Source organism: Micropterus salmoides, unplaced genomic scaffold, assembly GCF_014851395.1.
Source record: "Micropterus salmoides isolate LMB-PRFRI ecotype aquatic unplaced genomic scaffold, ASM1485139v1 Ms_hic_scaffold_15, whole genome shotgun sequence".
Classification (NCBI taxonomy): domain Eukaryota; kingdom Metazoa; phylum Chordata; class Actinopteri; order Centrarchiformes; family Centrarchidae; genus Micropterus; species Micropterus salmoides.
In genome coordinates, this window is record NW_024040596.1 from 1,788,235 (window position 1) to 1,806,387 (window position 18,153).

General features: G+C 43.3%; 1 protein-coding gene across 1 annotated transcript in view; it reads right to left on the minus strand.

The window, feature by feature from the left end:
• itgav (integrin, alpha V) overlaps positions 1–18,153 on the minus strand; it is a 65,376-nt gene that overhangs the window by 6,457 nt on the left and 40,766 nt on the right. Inside the window, 16 exon segments of the mRNA XM_038720012.1 lie at positions 2,228–2,347; positions 3,238–3,345; positions 4,019–4,132; positions 5,410–5,535; positions 6,403–6,561; positions 6,669–6,774; positions 6,905–6,985; positions 8,743–8,822; positions 9,212–9,304; positions 9,646–9,790; positions 10,033–10,100; positions 10,184–10,321; positions 11,993–12,147; positions 12,294–12,349; positions 15,185–15,292; positions 16,451–16,496. Coding sequence (XP_038575940.1) covers positions 2,228–2,347; positions 3,238–3,345; positions 4,019–4,132; positions 5,410–5,535; positions 6,403–6,561; positions 6,669–6,774; positions 6,905–6,985; positions 8,743–8,822; positions 9,212–9,304; positions 9,646–9,790; positions 10,033–10,100; positions 10,184–10,321; positions 11,993–12,147; positions 12,294–12,349; positions 15,185–15,292; positions 16,451–16,496 — 1,703 coding nt within the window.

Below are 18,153 nucleotides of genomic sequence, written 5' to 3' on the forward strand. Positions count from 1 at the left end.
CCTTTTTTAAAGTATCACTTTTGGCATCGGAACCTTTTTAATATATCACTTTTGGCATCGGAACCTTTTTAAACTATCAGTTTTGGCAACGGAACCTTTTTTAAACTATCAGTTTTGGCAACGGAACCTTTTTAAAAGTATCACTTTTGGCATCGGAACCTTGGAACCTTTTTAAACTATCACTTTTGGCAACGGAATCTTTTTAAAAGTATCACTTTTGGCAACGGAACCTTTTTAATGTATCACTTTTGGCATCGGAACCTTTTTAAAAGTATCACTTTTGGCATCGGAACCTTTTTAAAAATATCACTTTTGGCAACAGAACCTTTTTAAAAATATCACTTTTGGCAACAGAACTTTTTTAAAGTATCACTTTTGGCATCGGAACCTTTTTAAAAGTATCACTTTTGGCATCGGAACCTTTTTAAAAGTATCACTTTTGGCATCGGAACCTTTTTAAAATATCACTTTTGGCAACGGAACCTTTTTAAACTATCAGTTTTGGCATCGGAACCTTTTTAAAAGTATCACTTTTGGCATCGGAACCTTTTTAAAATATCACTTTTGGCAACAGAACCTTTTTAAAAATATCACTTTTGGCAACGGAACCTTTTTAAACTATCACTTTTGGCAACGGAACCTTTTTAAAGTATCACTTTTGGCAACAGAACCTTTTTAAAGTATCACTTTTGGCATCGGAACCTTTTTAAAAGTATCACTTTTGGCATCGGAACCTTTTTAAAAATATCACTTTTGGCAACAACCTTTTTAAAAATATCACTTTTGGCAACGGAACTTTTTTAAAGTATCACTTTTGGCATCGGAACCTTTTTAAAAGTATCACTTTTGGCATCGGAACCTTTTTAAAAGTATCACTTTTGGCATCGGACCCTTTTTAAAGTATCACTTTTGGCATCGGACCCTTTTTAAAGTATCACTTTTGGCATCGGACCCTTTTTAAAGTATCACTTTTGGCATCGGAACCTTTTTAATATATCACTTTTGGCATCGGAACCTTTTTTAAAGTATCACTTTTGGCATCGGAACCTTTTTAAAAGTATCACTTTTGGCATCGGAACCTTGGAACCTTTTTAAAGTATCACTTTTGGCAACGGAATCTTTTTAAAAGTATCACTTTTGGCAACGGAACCTTTTTAATGTATCACTTTTGGCATCGGAACCTTTTTAAAAATATCACTTTTGGCAACAGAACCTTTTTAAAAATATCACTTTTGGCAACGGAACTTTTTTAAAGTATCACTTTTGGCATCGAACCTTTTTAAAAGTATCACTTTTGGCATCGGAACCTTTTAAAAGTATCACTTTTGGCATCGGAACCTTTTTAAAAATATCACTTTTGGCAACAGAACCTTTTTAAAAATATCACTTTTGGCAACGGAACCTTTTTTAAACTATCAGTTTTGGCATCGGAACCTTTTTAAAAGTATCACTTTTGGCATCGGAACCTTGGAACCTTTTTAAAGTATCACTTCTGGCAACGGAATCTTTTTAAAAGTATCACTTTTGGCAACGGAACCTTTTTAAAATATCACTTTTGGCAACGGAACCTTTTAATGTATCACTTTTGGCATCGGAACCTTTTTAAAAGTATCACTTTTGGCATCGGAACCTTTTTAAAAATATCACTTTTGGCAACAGAACCTTTTTAAAATATCACTTTTGGCAATGGAACTTTTTAAAAGTATCACTTTTGGCATCGGAACCTTTTTAAAAATATCACTTTTGGCAACGGAACCTTTTTTAAAATATCAATTTTGGCATCGGAACCTTTTTAAAGTATCAGTTTTGGCAACGGAACCTTTTTCAAAGTATCACTTTTGGCATCGGAACCTTTTTTAAAGTATCAGTTTTGGCACCTGAATCGTAAAATAATCCAAACGATACCCAACCCCACTCACGACGGTCCGTTAAAAACGATCCAAATCGACGCAGCAGAACTTGAGATACCCTGCTTTTTATTCCACACATTCTTCTTCCTTGTCGAAACCTGCCGCCTACATTACCCACAATACAGCTCTCCCTCTGCCAGCTGTGTGGTAGATTGTGGTGTGTTATCCCAGTAACGGCTAATGTCGCCCGAGCTCACTTCTTTCCTGTATCAGACGTCACACAGATCCCTCTGAGACCCTTTTAAACACCTGGAAACGCACAGTAAAGCCTCTCCGTCGACCCCCCCCCTCCTTCCTCGGCCCTGTTTGTGTCTCACCTTGTACATGATGAAGATGAGCAGCGCCAGCAGCAGCAGTCCCGCCAGCACAGCCAGAGCCACCACCCAGCCGGGAACCGGCTGAGGAGCGTCGGCCACCCACATCACCGACACGCTCACCTGAAAACACAGTCAACCTTTAAACACCCGTCAGACTGTGGCTGCAGAGACGCAGAAATAATGAATAAAGCAACAGTTTACATCTAAAGCAATGGAAAGAGGAGAGAAAGATGAACGTATACTTAAGTATTTCAGTAAATATGGACTGTGTAATGCGTAATATTGTTTCTGTAATTCAAATCACAACAACAGTTATCTCAGAGCGCTTTTCATAAAAGAGCAGGTCTAGTCTGTACTCTGTGATGATATTTAGAGAAACTCAACAATTAAATCTGCATGTAAGGTAGCAGAGGCCTGTTGTCATCAGGATGTAGGTGAGCAGGACCTCGATGGTGTTTTCCTCCTGTCATGCTTCACTTTTGTGCAAAACACTTAAGAGTTGTTTTATGAAACCAAACCCAGTAACATCAGAGCAAAGTCTAGTGACCAACGCTAATGCTACTACTGCTGTAGCTTCTTTAGCCACAGTGCCAACCTGCTGATTTCACAGCTCTGGGTTATGAAGAAAGGAGGTCTGTGTTTCACAGTGAACTGCTGTTCGGTGACGTGGTCGGCGAACTAGCCGCCAACACACCAGCCAGAAACGTGCTGCCGCTAGTCCAGTCATTCACAACGGCTCCATATTACGAGAGGGCAACACACAGCTGATAAGCTACGATAGCTTCCTCCGTCCACTCGCAGATCAGCTCTGTCAGCGCGGCTTGCTATTGGTTTGAAATTCACAAATCAAAGTTAACCAGTGTATTACCGGTTAACCTCCTCTGTTTAGCATCTATAAGCAGGAACACGGCTTATAACGAGCTTAAAGAAACGTTTCTGTAAATGAAAGTGCAGCAGCCGTTTGGTGGCGTTCTGTCAGCTGGCTGCCCGTCGGAGTGAGAGTCTCTTACAGCGGTGGTGTTGGACGGGAGATCCGACGGCAGGTTCTTGTACGGCATCTCGATGACAGTGAAGGAGGCCGTAGATCGAACCATATATGAAAGATTCTGATTCTCCGGCTGTAAAGACAGAAAACAAAACAAGATCACATGTCTGAAAGATCTGCAATCAATCATCTCCAGATGTGTAACAACAGCTTCCACCAGTTGTTAATCCTGCATTTTCTCTATGCTGTGAACGTTTGCACATCACTGTACACTTTAACACAAACACATTTCACTTATTTATGTTTTATATTTATGGTATTACTCGTGTTTTTGACCGTTATGGCAACAAATTCCTTGAACGTGAAAACCTACTTGCCAATAAACCTGTTTCTGATTTGGATTATGCTAAGCTAAGCTAACCAGAAGCTGCCCTCCACATGTGCTGCTCTGGGAAACACGTGTAAACACTTAAAAACTTTCTTAACTTTTAAGATTAATCGCTGTCTGGAAACAGAACCCAGAAAGTTTGAACACATCCTGTTTAATTTTAATAAATGAATCCGAACAAACTGTGAGTACAAACGAACAGAATGAGAAGCAGGTTTTTCTGTCTGATTTATAATCATAACAGCGGGACACACTCCTTTGTTTTATCGGCGCCTTACTGTGATGCATCTACACTGGAAACATGCTCTCTGGTTCCTGTTCTCACCGTGATGCGCTTTATGACCTGGTCGACCGGCCGATCTCAACGGGACTTCCTGTTTAAAGGCAAATAAATAAAATGTCCTTAAAGGTTGTTTACCTGGAGGAAGTTGTTGACGTCCAGTCTGGAGTAGATGAAGAGGATGGCGTTCTTCGTCCTCTCCAGACGACCGACCTGACATTTCAGGTGCAGACACTTTGCTGTGGTGCAGTCCTACACACACACACACACACACACACACTAATGAATAATCAGCAGCACACACCTGGTGCTCTGACCATCAAAGTGATCCTGTCAGTTCCCTCTGTGCTCAGAGACGGAGTCCAGGGGCCGACTGCACAAGAAACCTTAAGTTTTTTCTTAAGTGTGATCCTTAAGTCTTAGTTTCTCCTTAGCTGAAGAATGTACTTACTGGTGTTGCACAGAATCCCTTTAAATGTTTTTTACCAGCTGATATGATACATAAAAATCTGTGCAAGTAGTTCTACCGAACTTTAGTAGAGCACTCGCTCTGTATGAAGAGAAGGCTGAAGCAGGTAGACAGGGAGGACGGACTCGCCGCATGTGGGTTCATGAGATTTTGTGGGCGAGGAAACATCTCAGCGAGTACCAACCGTTTGGTCCAAGAGCTGGACGAAACCCACTTCCAGGGTATTTGTCCCGCCCCTCCTGCACTGTGGTCGGACGGCTGGGTAAAAAAGTGGCCGTGACGAGCGCAGCGTTTTTCCCAAAGTTGAACATTTTTCAACTCTCAGCGGTCGGAAAAAATCATCAAATGTGGGAGGAAATCGCTAAGAGTCTTGTGAAGAGGTTCATCCAGGGGATCCAAAATAAGTATGTTGTTGCCAAAAAAGAGATCACTAATTATAAAAAGGAATCAACTGGTGAGAATAACTTTATTCAGGCTACAGATATAAACTAGACCATTTTGCTAGCTGGCGATAAATTTGACAGCCTTCTTGTTTTGCTCATCGTTTAGTGCATCCATTGGATTCTCCCGGATCTCAGGATACGTACATTTTCTTCATTTATCGCCATAAACTCAACCGTGTTGCGGTTAAGATAAAGCCAGAGGTCCCTTAAATTATTTTCCTTAGTTTGGTTGCTGAGGTCTTTTGTGCAACAGTTTAACACACTTAAGGGATTCCTTAAGTATAAGACCAAGATAAGGAGAAAACATCACACACTTAAGTGAACATTTTAAGGAAACATTAAGGAGAAGATTTAAGGGTGTTTTGTGCAACTCAGACTTTAAGGAAAATCTTAACTTAAGTTTTTTTTGTGCAACCGGCCCCTTATTTTTATTTTTGCCTCTAGTAAAGCTCTTTTTCTCCCGTCTGGTCTTTAAAGATCTTACCGTGGTGACTACATCACCAACCTGGAGGATGAGCCTCCCTGGGCCACTTCCTGGTAGCTTTACCTGCTCACCATGAGCAGCTGAGGACGAGGCGTCGCATTACACCTACAGCTCTGTGTGTGTGTGCGCGTACCAGTGTCTGCAGGTCGCTCTGCGTGTCTCTCGACTCCAGGTCTCTCTTGCGGATGTGGTTTTTGTTCCGTCCCTCGTGTTCTCTGGGTGGAACCCCGCTGGTGTTCTTCGCCGGGGCCATCGGGTTCTAATACACACACACAATTTGGTTTTCTGATATTTATTTTATCTTTGAGGGGGAAAAAAAGTCCATTTACTCAAGTATTGTACTTCAGTAAACATTTGAAGTACTTGTACTTGAGTGTTTTTAGTTCACAGTTTATCTGACAGCTTTAGTAACTTTACACATGAAGAGTTTATAAAATCTGATGTTATCAATTAAAATGAATGATTGAATTAAACTTCCAACAGTTTAAACACGCTGATGTTTCAGCTTCTCCTTTAAAGTTGTTGCGTTGTGAAGGGGTCACTTTGGACTCTGGGTTAATCTTTACAAACCAAACAAACTAGTGATGCACCGAAACCGAATGTCATGAAAAACTTTCCCGAGTACCGAACAGGTACATTCACATTTTTGCCTCTTTTATTTTTACCATTGCATAAATTAAACAGTCAAAATGAGTTTTCTCCTCATGTTTCCCACAGGATGTGGAGAGACTATGCTGGGGGGGTCCGGGGCCCGACATCAGTCAGTTTACTTTTAATGGACACTTTAAAATGCTTCCACACTGCCGACACGTCGACGTGATTTATTCGGACTCATTAGGCCGAACACAGAAAGTGATTTTAAAAAAAGGAGGAAATAATGAGCAGATTGATCCGGAATGAAAAGAATCAGCTGCAGTTTGAAACAGTTCAGAATGAGCTGCAGCAGCAAGAAGAAGTACAACATTTTACTGCTTTATTACTTTAGGTTCTGGTTTCTCACGTACGTTTACTGCAGTAAAACACAGACTGGTCCTGTTTAATAACCCGTCTGGTGTCAGAGCCTGAGAGGTTCCTGACTTTACTGATCCCTGCTTTCATCAATCACAACATATGTGTGTGTTTGTACCGAGACGTTGAGCGGGTTGATCTCCATGTCCGTGGTGCAGTTGATTGGTCCCTCGGTTTCGAAGCTGGTGATGTAGAGCAGCGAGCCGTTCTTGTACTGGTACGGCCAGAGCACCTCCAGCGCCGCCTTACTGAACGTACTGGGCCCGTTGTTCTGCAGCTGAGAGCAGGACGGATCATTACGCATTACACTGAACAGACGCTGCTGTCTTTCATTGCTCCCTCTTTGCACAACACTTCAGACTGAGTTTAAACTTGCGTTTGTACCTCGTAGACCTGAAGTATCTGCGGTCCGATGTCGTCTCCGACCACAGGAGGCTGTTTCACCACCCAGTTGGCGATGGGGAGCAGCACCTGGCTGGGAGACGACGACCTGAGGAAACAAACAGGCACAGTGTTTGAGTTCAGACCTCAGAGGGAGGCGCAGCATTGGTTTAAGGTTCAGGGTTAGAGGAAGTCTCTGTAACGTCCTCTGAAGGGAAACGTGGCTGTGTGTGTTTTACCCTCTGATGGAGACTTTGGCGAGGACAGCCAGTTTGGTGGTGCTGGACACTCGAGGGCTGGTGTTGTTGAACTGGTTAGAGCTGGTTAGATAAAAACAAACAAACAGAAATGAATTCAGGAGCACACTCCAAGAGCCGTCACAGCGGGTCTGTGGCTGCGGTGCCTGAAGCAGCCACAGGGTGGAGCCGCTGCCTTCCAAGATACAGAGTTTATTTCATTCAGGACTTCTTTGTGATCATGGAAACATTTAACACAGTGCAGGTAGAGTTTCAAAAGTCTGAATAAAGGGAGTGAAGGCGTGAGGAGGCTCAGACCGCTCGGCCTCTTGTCCTGGGACGCGACTTTACATTAGTCATTAACATTACTGACATTTATGGAAAAGAGAAATCCGGATTTGAATCCCGAACGGCTGCAATGAATTGTGTTAAATACCATGAACTACAAACCAGGGCTGTCGCTGTTAGGGTGTTATTCTGCTTGTCCCCAACTTCCTCCCGTTAGCAGAAACATCACGATGGCAAATCACGTTTTAAAAATCTTCCAGACGTTAAAACCGAAGCTCAAACCAAAAGTCAAAGCACGCTGCCTTAGTTAAGATGTTATAATAAAATAAAATATAAAGTTTCTCAGCATTTCTTTCCTCCCACCTCCCTCAAACACGATCATGATTAATCACAGCCTTTTATTGTGATTGACTTGATTACATTTTTAATCGATGATAAATCCATCAAGCAGAAGGAGCTTTAAGCTTCTGACGCCACAAAATGAAACCCCGACTTAACCCTTCAGGCTGCAACACGCGGCCGTTTTAGTAGATGTCTTTTTCGTTTTTTAAGACACATGACTGATGAAACGCATCGTGATGCGCTGGAACGCCAGTGGGGGAGGTGAAATACATTTTGGGATTTGTATTTAAAAAATGTTTTTAGGCTCTGTGCGGACCGCAAATAAAAGTTTCCAAAGCTGCTCTTCAGACGGTGATAACAGCTGATGAGCTGAGCGACATGCACGCCGATTACAGCCGTTACTTTGTAAACAACAATGAATTACAAGGCGGGGGAGATGGCGCAGTGGATAAGACGCAGACCTGGGTTAATTTCCCCACTGCGACATCCACCAATGCGTCTCTGACCCCTAGTTGCTCCAGAGGCGTGCGACCTCCCACATAAAAACGTCAGCTAAATGAATAAACGGAAAATTCAGACCCAGATTATGAGGCGACCGCTGACCTGCTCGCCAAGGGGCCGTGGGTGAGCGGCGACGCAGACGCTCACTGCTGCATAAATAAATATACAGATATACAGATTCTAATCACGTAGCAGAGGCTTTTATTCAACGTCCACAGGAAGGAGAGCCGCAGAGAGGGTTTATTGTTTAAAAACTGAATGTGTTTGTTGGAAGACGTCTCCTCCGGTCCAAACAGCCCGAGGTAAAGGACCGCCGAACACTGAAGGAGCCCGTCATTAACATGCCGCCCTCCCTCCCACCGACAGATTCAGACTCTCAGAGGAAAGGCTGGCTGTGTTTGTGATTTAAATGAGCGTCAGGAGAAAAGCAGCTCTGCTTTGCTGAATGCTGATGAGACGACCGGGTCTCATCTCGGCTCTGATTGGACAGGGGCCGCTACAAACGTAGCTGAATTAGCAGTTAGCATGGAGGTACGGACTGCTGACCCCGGGTCACTTTGATCCTGAGGAAAACTCAAGAACAGGAAGATTCTCCGGCAGGTTCTGCAGTTAGGACGAGCGGCTTGTTGTGTTTCCTGTCTGTGTGTTTAGATGCGAGTCATGAAGGACGTCGGTCAGGCTCAACGGGTCCAGGCGAGGACGGACCGTACCTGACTATCTGCAGGTCGAACCGGACTGAGGTGTCCTCCTCCGACAGCTGGTGCACGCTGAACTGCAGCTCTGCCAGCACCTGGCCAATCACAGCACAGAAAGAGACAGCAAGGGACCAATCAGAAAGCAGGAGGAGACAGAGGAGAACATCGTGTTAGGATCCAACATGTGGAGCAGAGCCAGGCCAAAGGTGGCCGGGGGACGGGTCCCCGGGGCCCGCCATGTGTAAACATATTAACACAGGCTTTAATCTGAGTTTCCTTTCCTGCACTGCTGGAACATCACAAAGGTCTACACACATTATATCTTTAATGTTCTTCAGACACAGAGACGTTCGTCCTGCGGGCAGCAAAACATCTCGTATCTTTTATAATTGACAGCTTCTAGATAAAACTCCACCATCTGCCCACAACACGTCACATCAGCTCCTAAATCGCTCTGAATGCAGCATGAGATGCGTTCACTGACCTTGGTTCCTCCCTTCATGGGGTTTCCCAGGTCGCACACCACCATCTTGGTCTGGTTCTCCTTCTTGTAAGCGCAGGACAGCCTGCTGAGGGTCTGTGAAAACACAACACTCGTCGCTTTACCACCTGTTTTATAGATTATAGTAATCTGCAACTTTATATATATATATTTTTTTTATTATTATATTTAAAACCATATTTTAGTTTAACTCAAACTCTTCATATTTTGTAGTGTCATGTTTCTCTTGCTTGTTCTGCTCCGACAGGGTTGGTTGAAGTTTGGTTGACAATAAAAGGAACCTGAACCCGTCTGTGACTGTTATTATCTGTCGAGCTAAAGCCACCGACAGGTTCTGTGAACGAGTCACTGAAGGTAACCCGAGACCTCAGTACTGACATCCGTTCAGAGGAACCCTAAAGCCGCGAGGGAGTCACCTGACTGCGGACGGCGCCGGTGAAGTCGGCCTGCTGTGGAGGGTAGACGTGGAGTTCGGCCTCGTAGGCTCCCTCTCCCTGATTCTCAGCGCTGATCTCCAGAGTCAGAGCGTTCTCGTCGCCGATGTAGATCTGCTCCCGGTCGCTGCAGCAACACAAAGAATGACAACACGCACAGAAACACTCAGACAAACATCACCTTATTTATAAATTATTATTTATGCATTAGTTCTAATTGTCCTGAAATGTTTGAGTCCTGGTTCAACTACGCAAGTGTGGAAATAAATTTGTTATTATCGTTTTAATGGAGATAAAACACAGACGTGGCTTTTTATTCCTATTAAAATCTGTTTATAAAGCGCCACTTCACGACAGAATATCTCAGACCTCTTCACCGACAGCTTCAGGTCCGGTTTACAGATGTTGTCCTCTCCACAGTCCAGCAGGATGTGAGCCTGAGGGAACAGAGAGAAGAAGAATAAAGAGGCCAAACAGTCTTTGTGAAACCGCTTCACAGACGGGACACACGAGGCGCTACCTGCTTGGTGACGTCGGTCGGGGCCGATATGTCGAGGATGGGCAGCAGTCCGGTTGGGTCTGCAGCCCGCTGGTAGTCCAGACTGTACTCCATGGCCACGGAGATGGGAGTGATCTTATCCCGAAACTCACGGTCGTCCTGGGAGAGAGACGGAAACACACTTCAGCTCTTGCTGTAAAATCCTGTTTTTCATAACAAGAACAAAGATTCTCCCCAACATGTGTTGTTTGAGGTTAAGTCCAGCTGATTGCAGAGCGCCCTCTGGTGGACAAGAGATGCAAGGACAACACTCATAACATGACTGAAGGATCCGTCTCTCTGTTTCTTTTTTAATTGCCATTTTTCAGCTGTTATAAACGCAGCTACAGATTTATCTGCAGTTAGCTCACAACAGCTGATGATATCGACATGTAGACTCATCGTTTAAAAGAAAAACGCTCAAAATCTACGCAGCAGAACAGAGATATCCTCTTTTTTATTTCACACTCGTGTTGTAGACCGGTCTAAGACCTCTTCTTGATGGTGTCGGTCTCGACGGACATTGAGGACTCGGGATTTTATTTCAAGACCAGTCAAGACCGTAACTTTGGGAATATCAATAAATTGCTTTTGCATTGTCTGATTTATTTGTTAACATCCCAACTTTGATTGGATGTAAAACCTAATAAATCATGTGTTGTTCCCGTTAACGGTTGCTGTCCCCGCCGCCCTTCACTCCAAGAAAGTGAATGAGGCAGAGAGGAGAAGATGTGGCTGTAAATTCTGCAGTGCGACCTTACGGAGACGGCTGGGACCACGTTATTAACTTTTACCGCCACTTAGAAAGAAAGAAAAAGAAATAAAGATTTAATTTAAATCACAAATGAATTAGCACTTAATTCTCGTTCCACATTTTATTGTGTGTCGTGTAATGTGGGGAACTGGTCTTGGCTCGGCCTCACACGCTCCTCCCGCGGGTCGCCGCAGGCTTCCCCCGCAGCCACTTGCGGAGCTCCTCAACTCTGAAAACCTTCAAGCGCATTTTTGTTTGGCCATCACTTCTCCTAAAACTGTCAATATTCGAAATCTACACAGCTGATTTCTCATCTCAAAACTTCAGAAGTGGATTTAGTGATGAAATAACGTATGAAACTTGTAAAATATAAAACTGTTGCTGGCCTCTGTCTGGCGCGAATGATGATGCAGTGAATAGTGACGATTCTCTCTGACCAATCAGCAGCCTGTCGTGTTTTCACGTCACATTTTAGTTTCCCTCCGCTCGCTTGGAACCTTGACGGAGGTGATACGAAACAGCGGAAAAACCAAACAAAGGCGAGTGGAGCTGGTACCGTGCGGTGCATTTCACACACTGTTTTTCCTTTTCAAAACCTGCCGCCTACTTTACCCACAATGCAAGTCTGCCTCTGACAGTTGCGTGCCACATATGGGGGGGTGTTATGCCAGCAGAGGCTAATGCAGCAGCTGCAGAGTCTGTGAGCTCACGTCTTTCTGACTTCTCACCAACAGATTAGTTTCAGACTCGTAGTCTTCAGCCGACGCCGACTCAAGTGACATCACTCGAGGACATTTATCATACGTCACACAGCTCCCTCTGAGACACCGAAGGCTTTATAACACTCCCCACACCTGGAAACACCTGGAAACACTTGAATGTCATAATGACATAATCTGTTGTTATTTGTTCTAAATGCAAACCAGTTAAAATGTTGTGGTGTTTTCATGTGTTTCACAGAAATATTATAATTCAGTTTTGACACGCTGGTGCTCGAACTTTCTTCTTCTTTCATTTTAAAATGTGCCATTTCTCACCCGCAGGAAGACGGACTGCTCCTCGCAGGTCGGGGTTTTGCTGTTGGACACCGCCATGTTCTTTGAGTACTGAAAGGTCCGACTGTGCAGGAAGAGGACGCGTTTAGTCGCCTCCTTCTGCTTCAGGCGGTCCAACGTCAGGTCCACACGGAAATCTGGGGGGAGACCAAACACAGAGGAGATCATGAAGCGGTCTTGAAAGCGGCAGAACCACAATCATCAGCGTGGACACGTGGCTCTGTACTGATCAAAGGTCAGCTGTCTTCATGTGTGTCACTGCTGCAGGCGGCGTTTTGCTTACCGAGAAAAGCCGGAGCTCCGGTGCCGCTGGCCTTCAGACAGTACTTCACCGTAAAACTGGAAAACACACACAGACACTCAGCTGCAGCGTCACCAAGGAGAGAGGAAGGAGTCGGCGTTAGATGACAGAATTAGATTCTGCGTCTCTGAAAATAACAGCTGAAAAAGTAAGTGGCAGAGATTCACGAAAGGGTCGACACCACGCTCACATCTGCCCGTTCAACATGAAGCTACAGCCAGGAGACGGTTAGCTTAGCATGAAGACAAGCTGACAACGAGACGTTTTGTATTAAAAAAAAGAAGCCGCCTGCTCTCATTGGCTGAATGTTGATGTCGAGTTATAGGCTGTTTCTCAAGTCTCTTAACTGCATCCACGTTTCCCTCACTGGCGTCTTTTCCAAACCGGGAGAGACGGGACGAGGAAATGAGACGAGACTTTCGATGGCGTTTGTGTCTACATACATGTGCACTGTGTTGGTACCATAGGCTGTATATAAAAAGGTTGGTACTAAAGTCTCACAGTCTCTCAGTGCAGCAGGATTCTCTATTACCTGTTTATCAAACACCTGCCCATGAAAAAGTATTTAGCTACTGTTTGTCCTGCTCAGAGGCACGATGCTGATATTATCTTCATTTAGATTTATTGATTCTGATGCGTTAGTGAATAACCCAGAGTATGATCATGGTGTCTTGGGATTTATTAGGTTAAATGTTTGAGGGAAATTGAAATGATGTAACTTGTATCAGAGATGACGCTCAGTTTTAGGCTTCCTGTTTATTTCCTCTTCTGATGTCCTTAAACACGACTGCATAGAGTTTTTTTGCAGGTCACATCACTCGTCACCGATCGATCGCTGCGTTCCATCGTTTCAATCCAATAATTTGTTTTAGCGTAGCAGCAGCTTTCATTCATACTTTCATCAGCTGATTTTACTCGCGGAGCCGCCGGCTGCTTCCGTCAGATGCTTTGCTCGCTTCATTAGAGACTTTAGCAGTTTAGTGTCCGACTCCTTGCGTGTTTACTATATTTTATTCTGTTTGGACTAAACTCAGGAATGAGCAGCCTCACGTGTGACTGAATAGAAATTTCTTGCTGACCGACTCTCCGACTCTCTCTGACTTTAACTGTCTCCATAATAAAAGTTGACGGGAGAAATAAAATAAACAAAACTCTTTCTAATAAATAAATAAAGCTGTGTGTGGGGCCTTTGTTGTTCAGACCTACAATGAACAATTTTAACAAGACAGCAATACACTTGAGTTTAATGTCATCTGTTCTGATGTTTCAGATCAGTCCGATCAGCTGCAGCTTCCAATCAATATAACAGCTATCCAATAAGGGGGCGTGTCGGTCAGTAAAAGACTTCCGTGAAGGATGCACTGGTGTATCCTCGCTCAGAGCTCCTTGGAGCACAAATAACAGCTTTAGGACGGCCTGCAAGACGGCGGAGCGGAACAACTTCCGGTTCAAGCGAGGAGCGATGAAAAGACAAATAAGAGACTTGAGAAGCAGCCATAGTCTCATTTACTTTATGCCTCATCCATTTCTTGCATTTATAGCGCCCCCCTATTGGTCGATTTGAATGAAACTTTTTCTTTCGTAAATTTAACCTCCATTTCCACTTCTATGCAGATGACACCCAGCTCTACCTATCCTTCCTCAAACTTAACAGTGACAAAACAGAGGTTCTCCTCATTGGCACCAAATCCACTTTGACTAAATCTGACAGTTTTTCTCTTACCATTGACAACTCCACAGTTTTCCCCTCCCTCAGGTCAAGAGTCTTGGTGTTATCCTCGACTGCACACTTTCACTTCAAGCTCACATTAATAATGTCACTCAGTCTGCATACTTTCATTTACGTAACATTAATCGCCTCCGACCGTCTCTCTGCCCCTCGTCTCTGGAACTCTCTTCCACCAGACATCCGCAACATTGACTCGCTTTCCGTTTTTAAATCCCGCCTGAAAACACATCTTTTTAAACTGGCATATCCCACGTGATCACAGCAATCTTTGTTTCCAGTTGTTTTGTACCCTGATTTTATTCACTGTAATTATGGTTGTTAATTTTATCGATTATTGCTGTACTGTTTTATTATGTTTTGTGAGGTGACTTTGAGTGTTCAGAAAGGCGCCTATAAATAAAATGTTTTATTATTATTACTATTATTAGAACATGTTCCAGTTACTTCTGAGGATATATCCTGCACGTTAGTGTGATGATTGGAGAATTAACTTCTGTTATATTGTCTAAATTGTATGATACACTTGTAGCGCCCCCTTTAATTTGAATTACACTTTCAGGGCTCATGTCTCAGGCACTTATGTGAACATATCCTGCCGATTGTTGTCTGTTTATGTCCTGAGACACACCCCTTTCTAAACGTTTTAGTCAATATCTTGAAAGCTAAATGAGATATCAACAAGCTTTACGCAACTTTTGATCAGCTTGGTCCAAATATGATCTACCGAAAATTTTGTGGCAGTCGGAGATCCGGAGTAGTGACAGAATTTTTCAAAAGATTTTAAATGGCGGAAAAATGTTCTTCTTCCAGCACTGACAAAAAAAACCAAACAATAGGGTTAACCCTTAATTTATACTTAAAACACAACTACAATAACAAATGGAAGACTTGATGTACGGGAGGGCATGCTGATAAAAGCTGTGTCAACATTTCCTTTACACAGTCAGATCTTCCTGCACCTGAACTCTCCCTTTCTCCCTTTTTGTTTTCGTTTCAGACGATATCACAATTTCAATCATCCACAGAAAAGCACGCGCGTGTGTTCATGTGTAAAGATGTTTTTTCAGACAGGCCGGAGAAAGGAAGCAAAAAGAAACACATTGCTTCATGATCACTGTTCAGAGAACAGTCAGGACAGACTCACCAGGACACATGAGTGGTTGTTCCAGGAAGTGTGCAGGTCTTCTCCTCTGGGTTGATGATCTGAGGCGTGATGTCTAACGTGGCGTTCACACTGATGACTGGTCGAGCTCTGACACACACACACACAGTTTTATTTCACTTTGCAGATCAGCGGCTCGCTAACGGACTGCTGGTCAACGTAGTGTTTAAATTTCATCCCTCAGACAAATCTGAGAGCAGCTAAAGGATGAATTCAGCTGCATTACAACACAGTGATCAGAGAGCAGGAGTCAGAAATGAATGAGATACATCATTAAAAATTAGTTTTAAGTCAACTGCCAATGAATACAGACATTTATATAAATTCACAAATTAATTTCAGGCCTCAGCTGCTCCATTAAAAAAAAAAAAACCCGCATGATAAAATAGAGGAAAACTTATTATGATAATAATTTATTATTTTCAGAATAATTGAGTGCAACTACAGTTCCCATAATGCCGTGTGTATCATTGTCTGTGTGGATAGATTTTTCTCTGCGAAGATGGATAACACACTACCAGTTAGAAGTTTAAGAACAGCCGCCATGTTTGTAGTTCTTATGTAAAAATGAGTAGTTTAAGTCCAGTGAAAAACCTTAAATGGTACCAAAGTAAGCAGCAAAAGTTACCAAAGTCACCAAAACAGACACTCTTAGATCTAGAATTAACAATTAAATGAAGGAGTTTTGTTCATTATTTCACAACTTTCAGTTATTCTGCAGCAGTGGAAGGAAAGTAAACCCATGTCTACAGTAAACAGCTTGGAGCAGCCTGTTAGTACTCCGTCAGAAGCTTTATTTGGACTGTATTACATCTATTATATATAATATTAATGAGGGAAGACAGAGCAGCTGGTCATCAGTTGATCCTACAGAGAAATAATGAACAAAACTCCTTTATTTAATTGTTAATTTTAGATGTTGTTTTGTTATCGTAAACTAACTTTTGCTGCTGACTTTGCTCCATTAAAGGTTTTTCACTGGACTTGAACTACTTAGATTTACAGAAGAACTACAAATATGGCGCGTGTTTTTAAAACTTTTGAGTGGTAGTACAATAATTATTAAAATTTCGCTGCAGTGAAGGGGGATAAATAAATTAGCAGGAGAACGAGACTCTGGGCTGAAAGGGTTAAGTGGTTCCTAACGGCTTCTGTAAAGTCGGGAGGAGAAAACAGCAGCGCTTTGATATCAGAGGTGGCCTCGCTCATTAAACTCCTCCAGCAGGGGTGAACACACAGGATGATTACCTGTATAAAACAGCTTTGTCTGCTCCAAACACTCCCACTATTAAATCTGAAAGACAGAAAACACATCAGCTTTTGCACAGCAGCAGTTCACTTGATCCCTGCGGTGCCTCCACACATATACAGTGTGCATATACAGTATCTCTCAAAGTGAGTCCACCCCTCACATGTTTGTAAATATCTGATTCTATCTCTTCATGTGACGACACTGAAGAAATGACCCTTTGCTCCAGTGTAAGTAGCGTGCAGCTTGTATAAGAGTGGAAATCTGCTGTCCCCTCAAAATAACACATCACACAGCCGTTAATGTCTAAACCTCTGGCAACAAAAGTGAAAATGTCCAATTTGGGCCCAAAGTGTCAATATATTTTGTGTGGCCTATTGGCCTGGAGTTCAGCAGAGCTTCACATGTCGCCACTGGAGTCCTCTTCCACTCCTCCATGACGACATCACGGAGCTGGTGGATGTTAGAGACCTCCTCCACCTCCCGTTTGAGGAGCCCCACAGATGCTCAGTAGGGTTCAGGTCTGGAGACGTGCTCGGCCAGTCCGTCACCTTTACCCTCAGCTTCTTTAGCGAGGCAGCGGTCGTCTTGGAGGTGTGTTTGGGTCGTTATCATGTTGGATTACTGCCCTGCGGCCCGGTCTCTGAAGGGAGGGGCTCTGCTTCAGTATGTCACAGTTTGGGCTGACCCCGCATAGTCGAAGGTTCGATGCTTCGATGGGCGGAGCCTGATTCGACTGTCAATATGGGGGTGCACAACGTCTGATTTTACATTCAACTACCGGTTTTCTCCCAATAAGTTAATATACAGCCTATTACAATATACATGTCAACATAAAATGCTGTAAATAAACATGTAAAAAGATAAAACGTTTAATAAATGTTTTAAAAGTGGGTGAATAAATCCAAAATTACCCATAAAGAAGGGTTGGGCAGTGCGCATGTGTAGGCGTAGGGTGTATGTGTGTGTAGTCCTGCAGTGTATGATGTAGCCTAACGGCTGTGTGACGTGTTATTTTGAGGGGACAGCAGATTTACACTGTTATACAAGCTGCACACTCACTACTTTACACTGTTATACAAGCTGCACACTCACTACTTTACACTGTTATACAAGCTGCACGCTCACTACTTTACACTGTTCTACAAGCTGTACGCTCACTACTTTACACTGTTATACAAGCTGCACGCTCACTACTTTACACTGTTATACAAGCTGCACGCTCACTACTTTACACTGTTATACAAGCTGTACGCTCACTACTTTACACTGTTCTACAAGCTGTACGCTCACTACTTTACACTGTTATACAAGCTGCACACTCACTACTTTACACTGTTATACAAGCTGTACGCTCACTACTTTACACTGTTATACAAGCTGTACGCTCACTACTTTACACTGTTATACAAGCTGCACACTCACTACTTTACACTGTTATACAAGCTGTACGCTCACTACTTTACACTGTTATACAAGCTGCACGCTCACTACTTTACACTGTTATACAAGCTGTACGCTCACTACTTTACACTGTTATACAAGCTGTACGCTCCCTAAAATACAAGCTGCACGCTCACTACTTTACACTGTTATACAAGCTGCACGCTCACTACTTTACACTGTTATACAAGCTGTACGCTCCCTAAAATACAAGCTGCACGCTCACTACTTTACACTGTTATACAAGCTGCACGCTCAC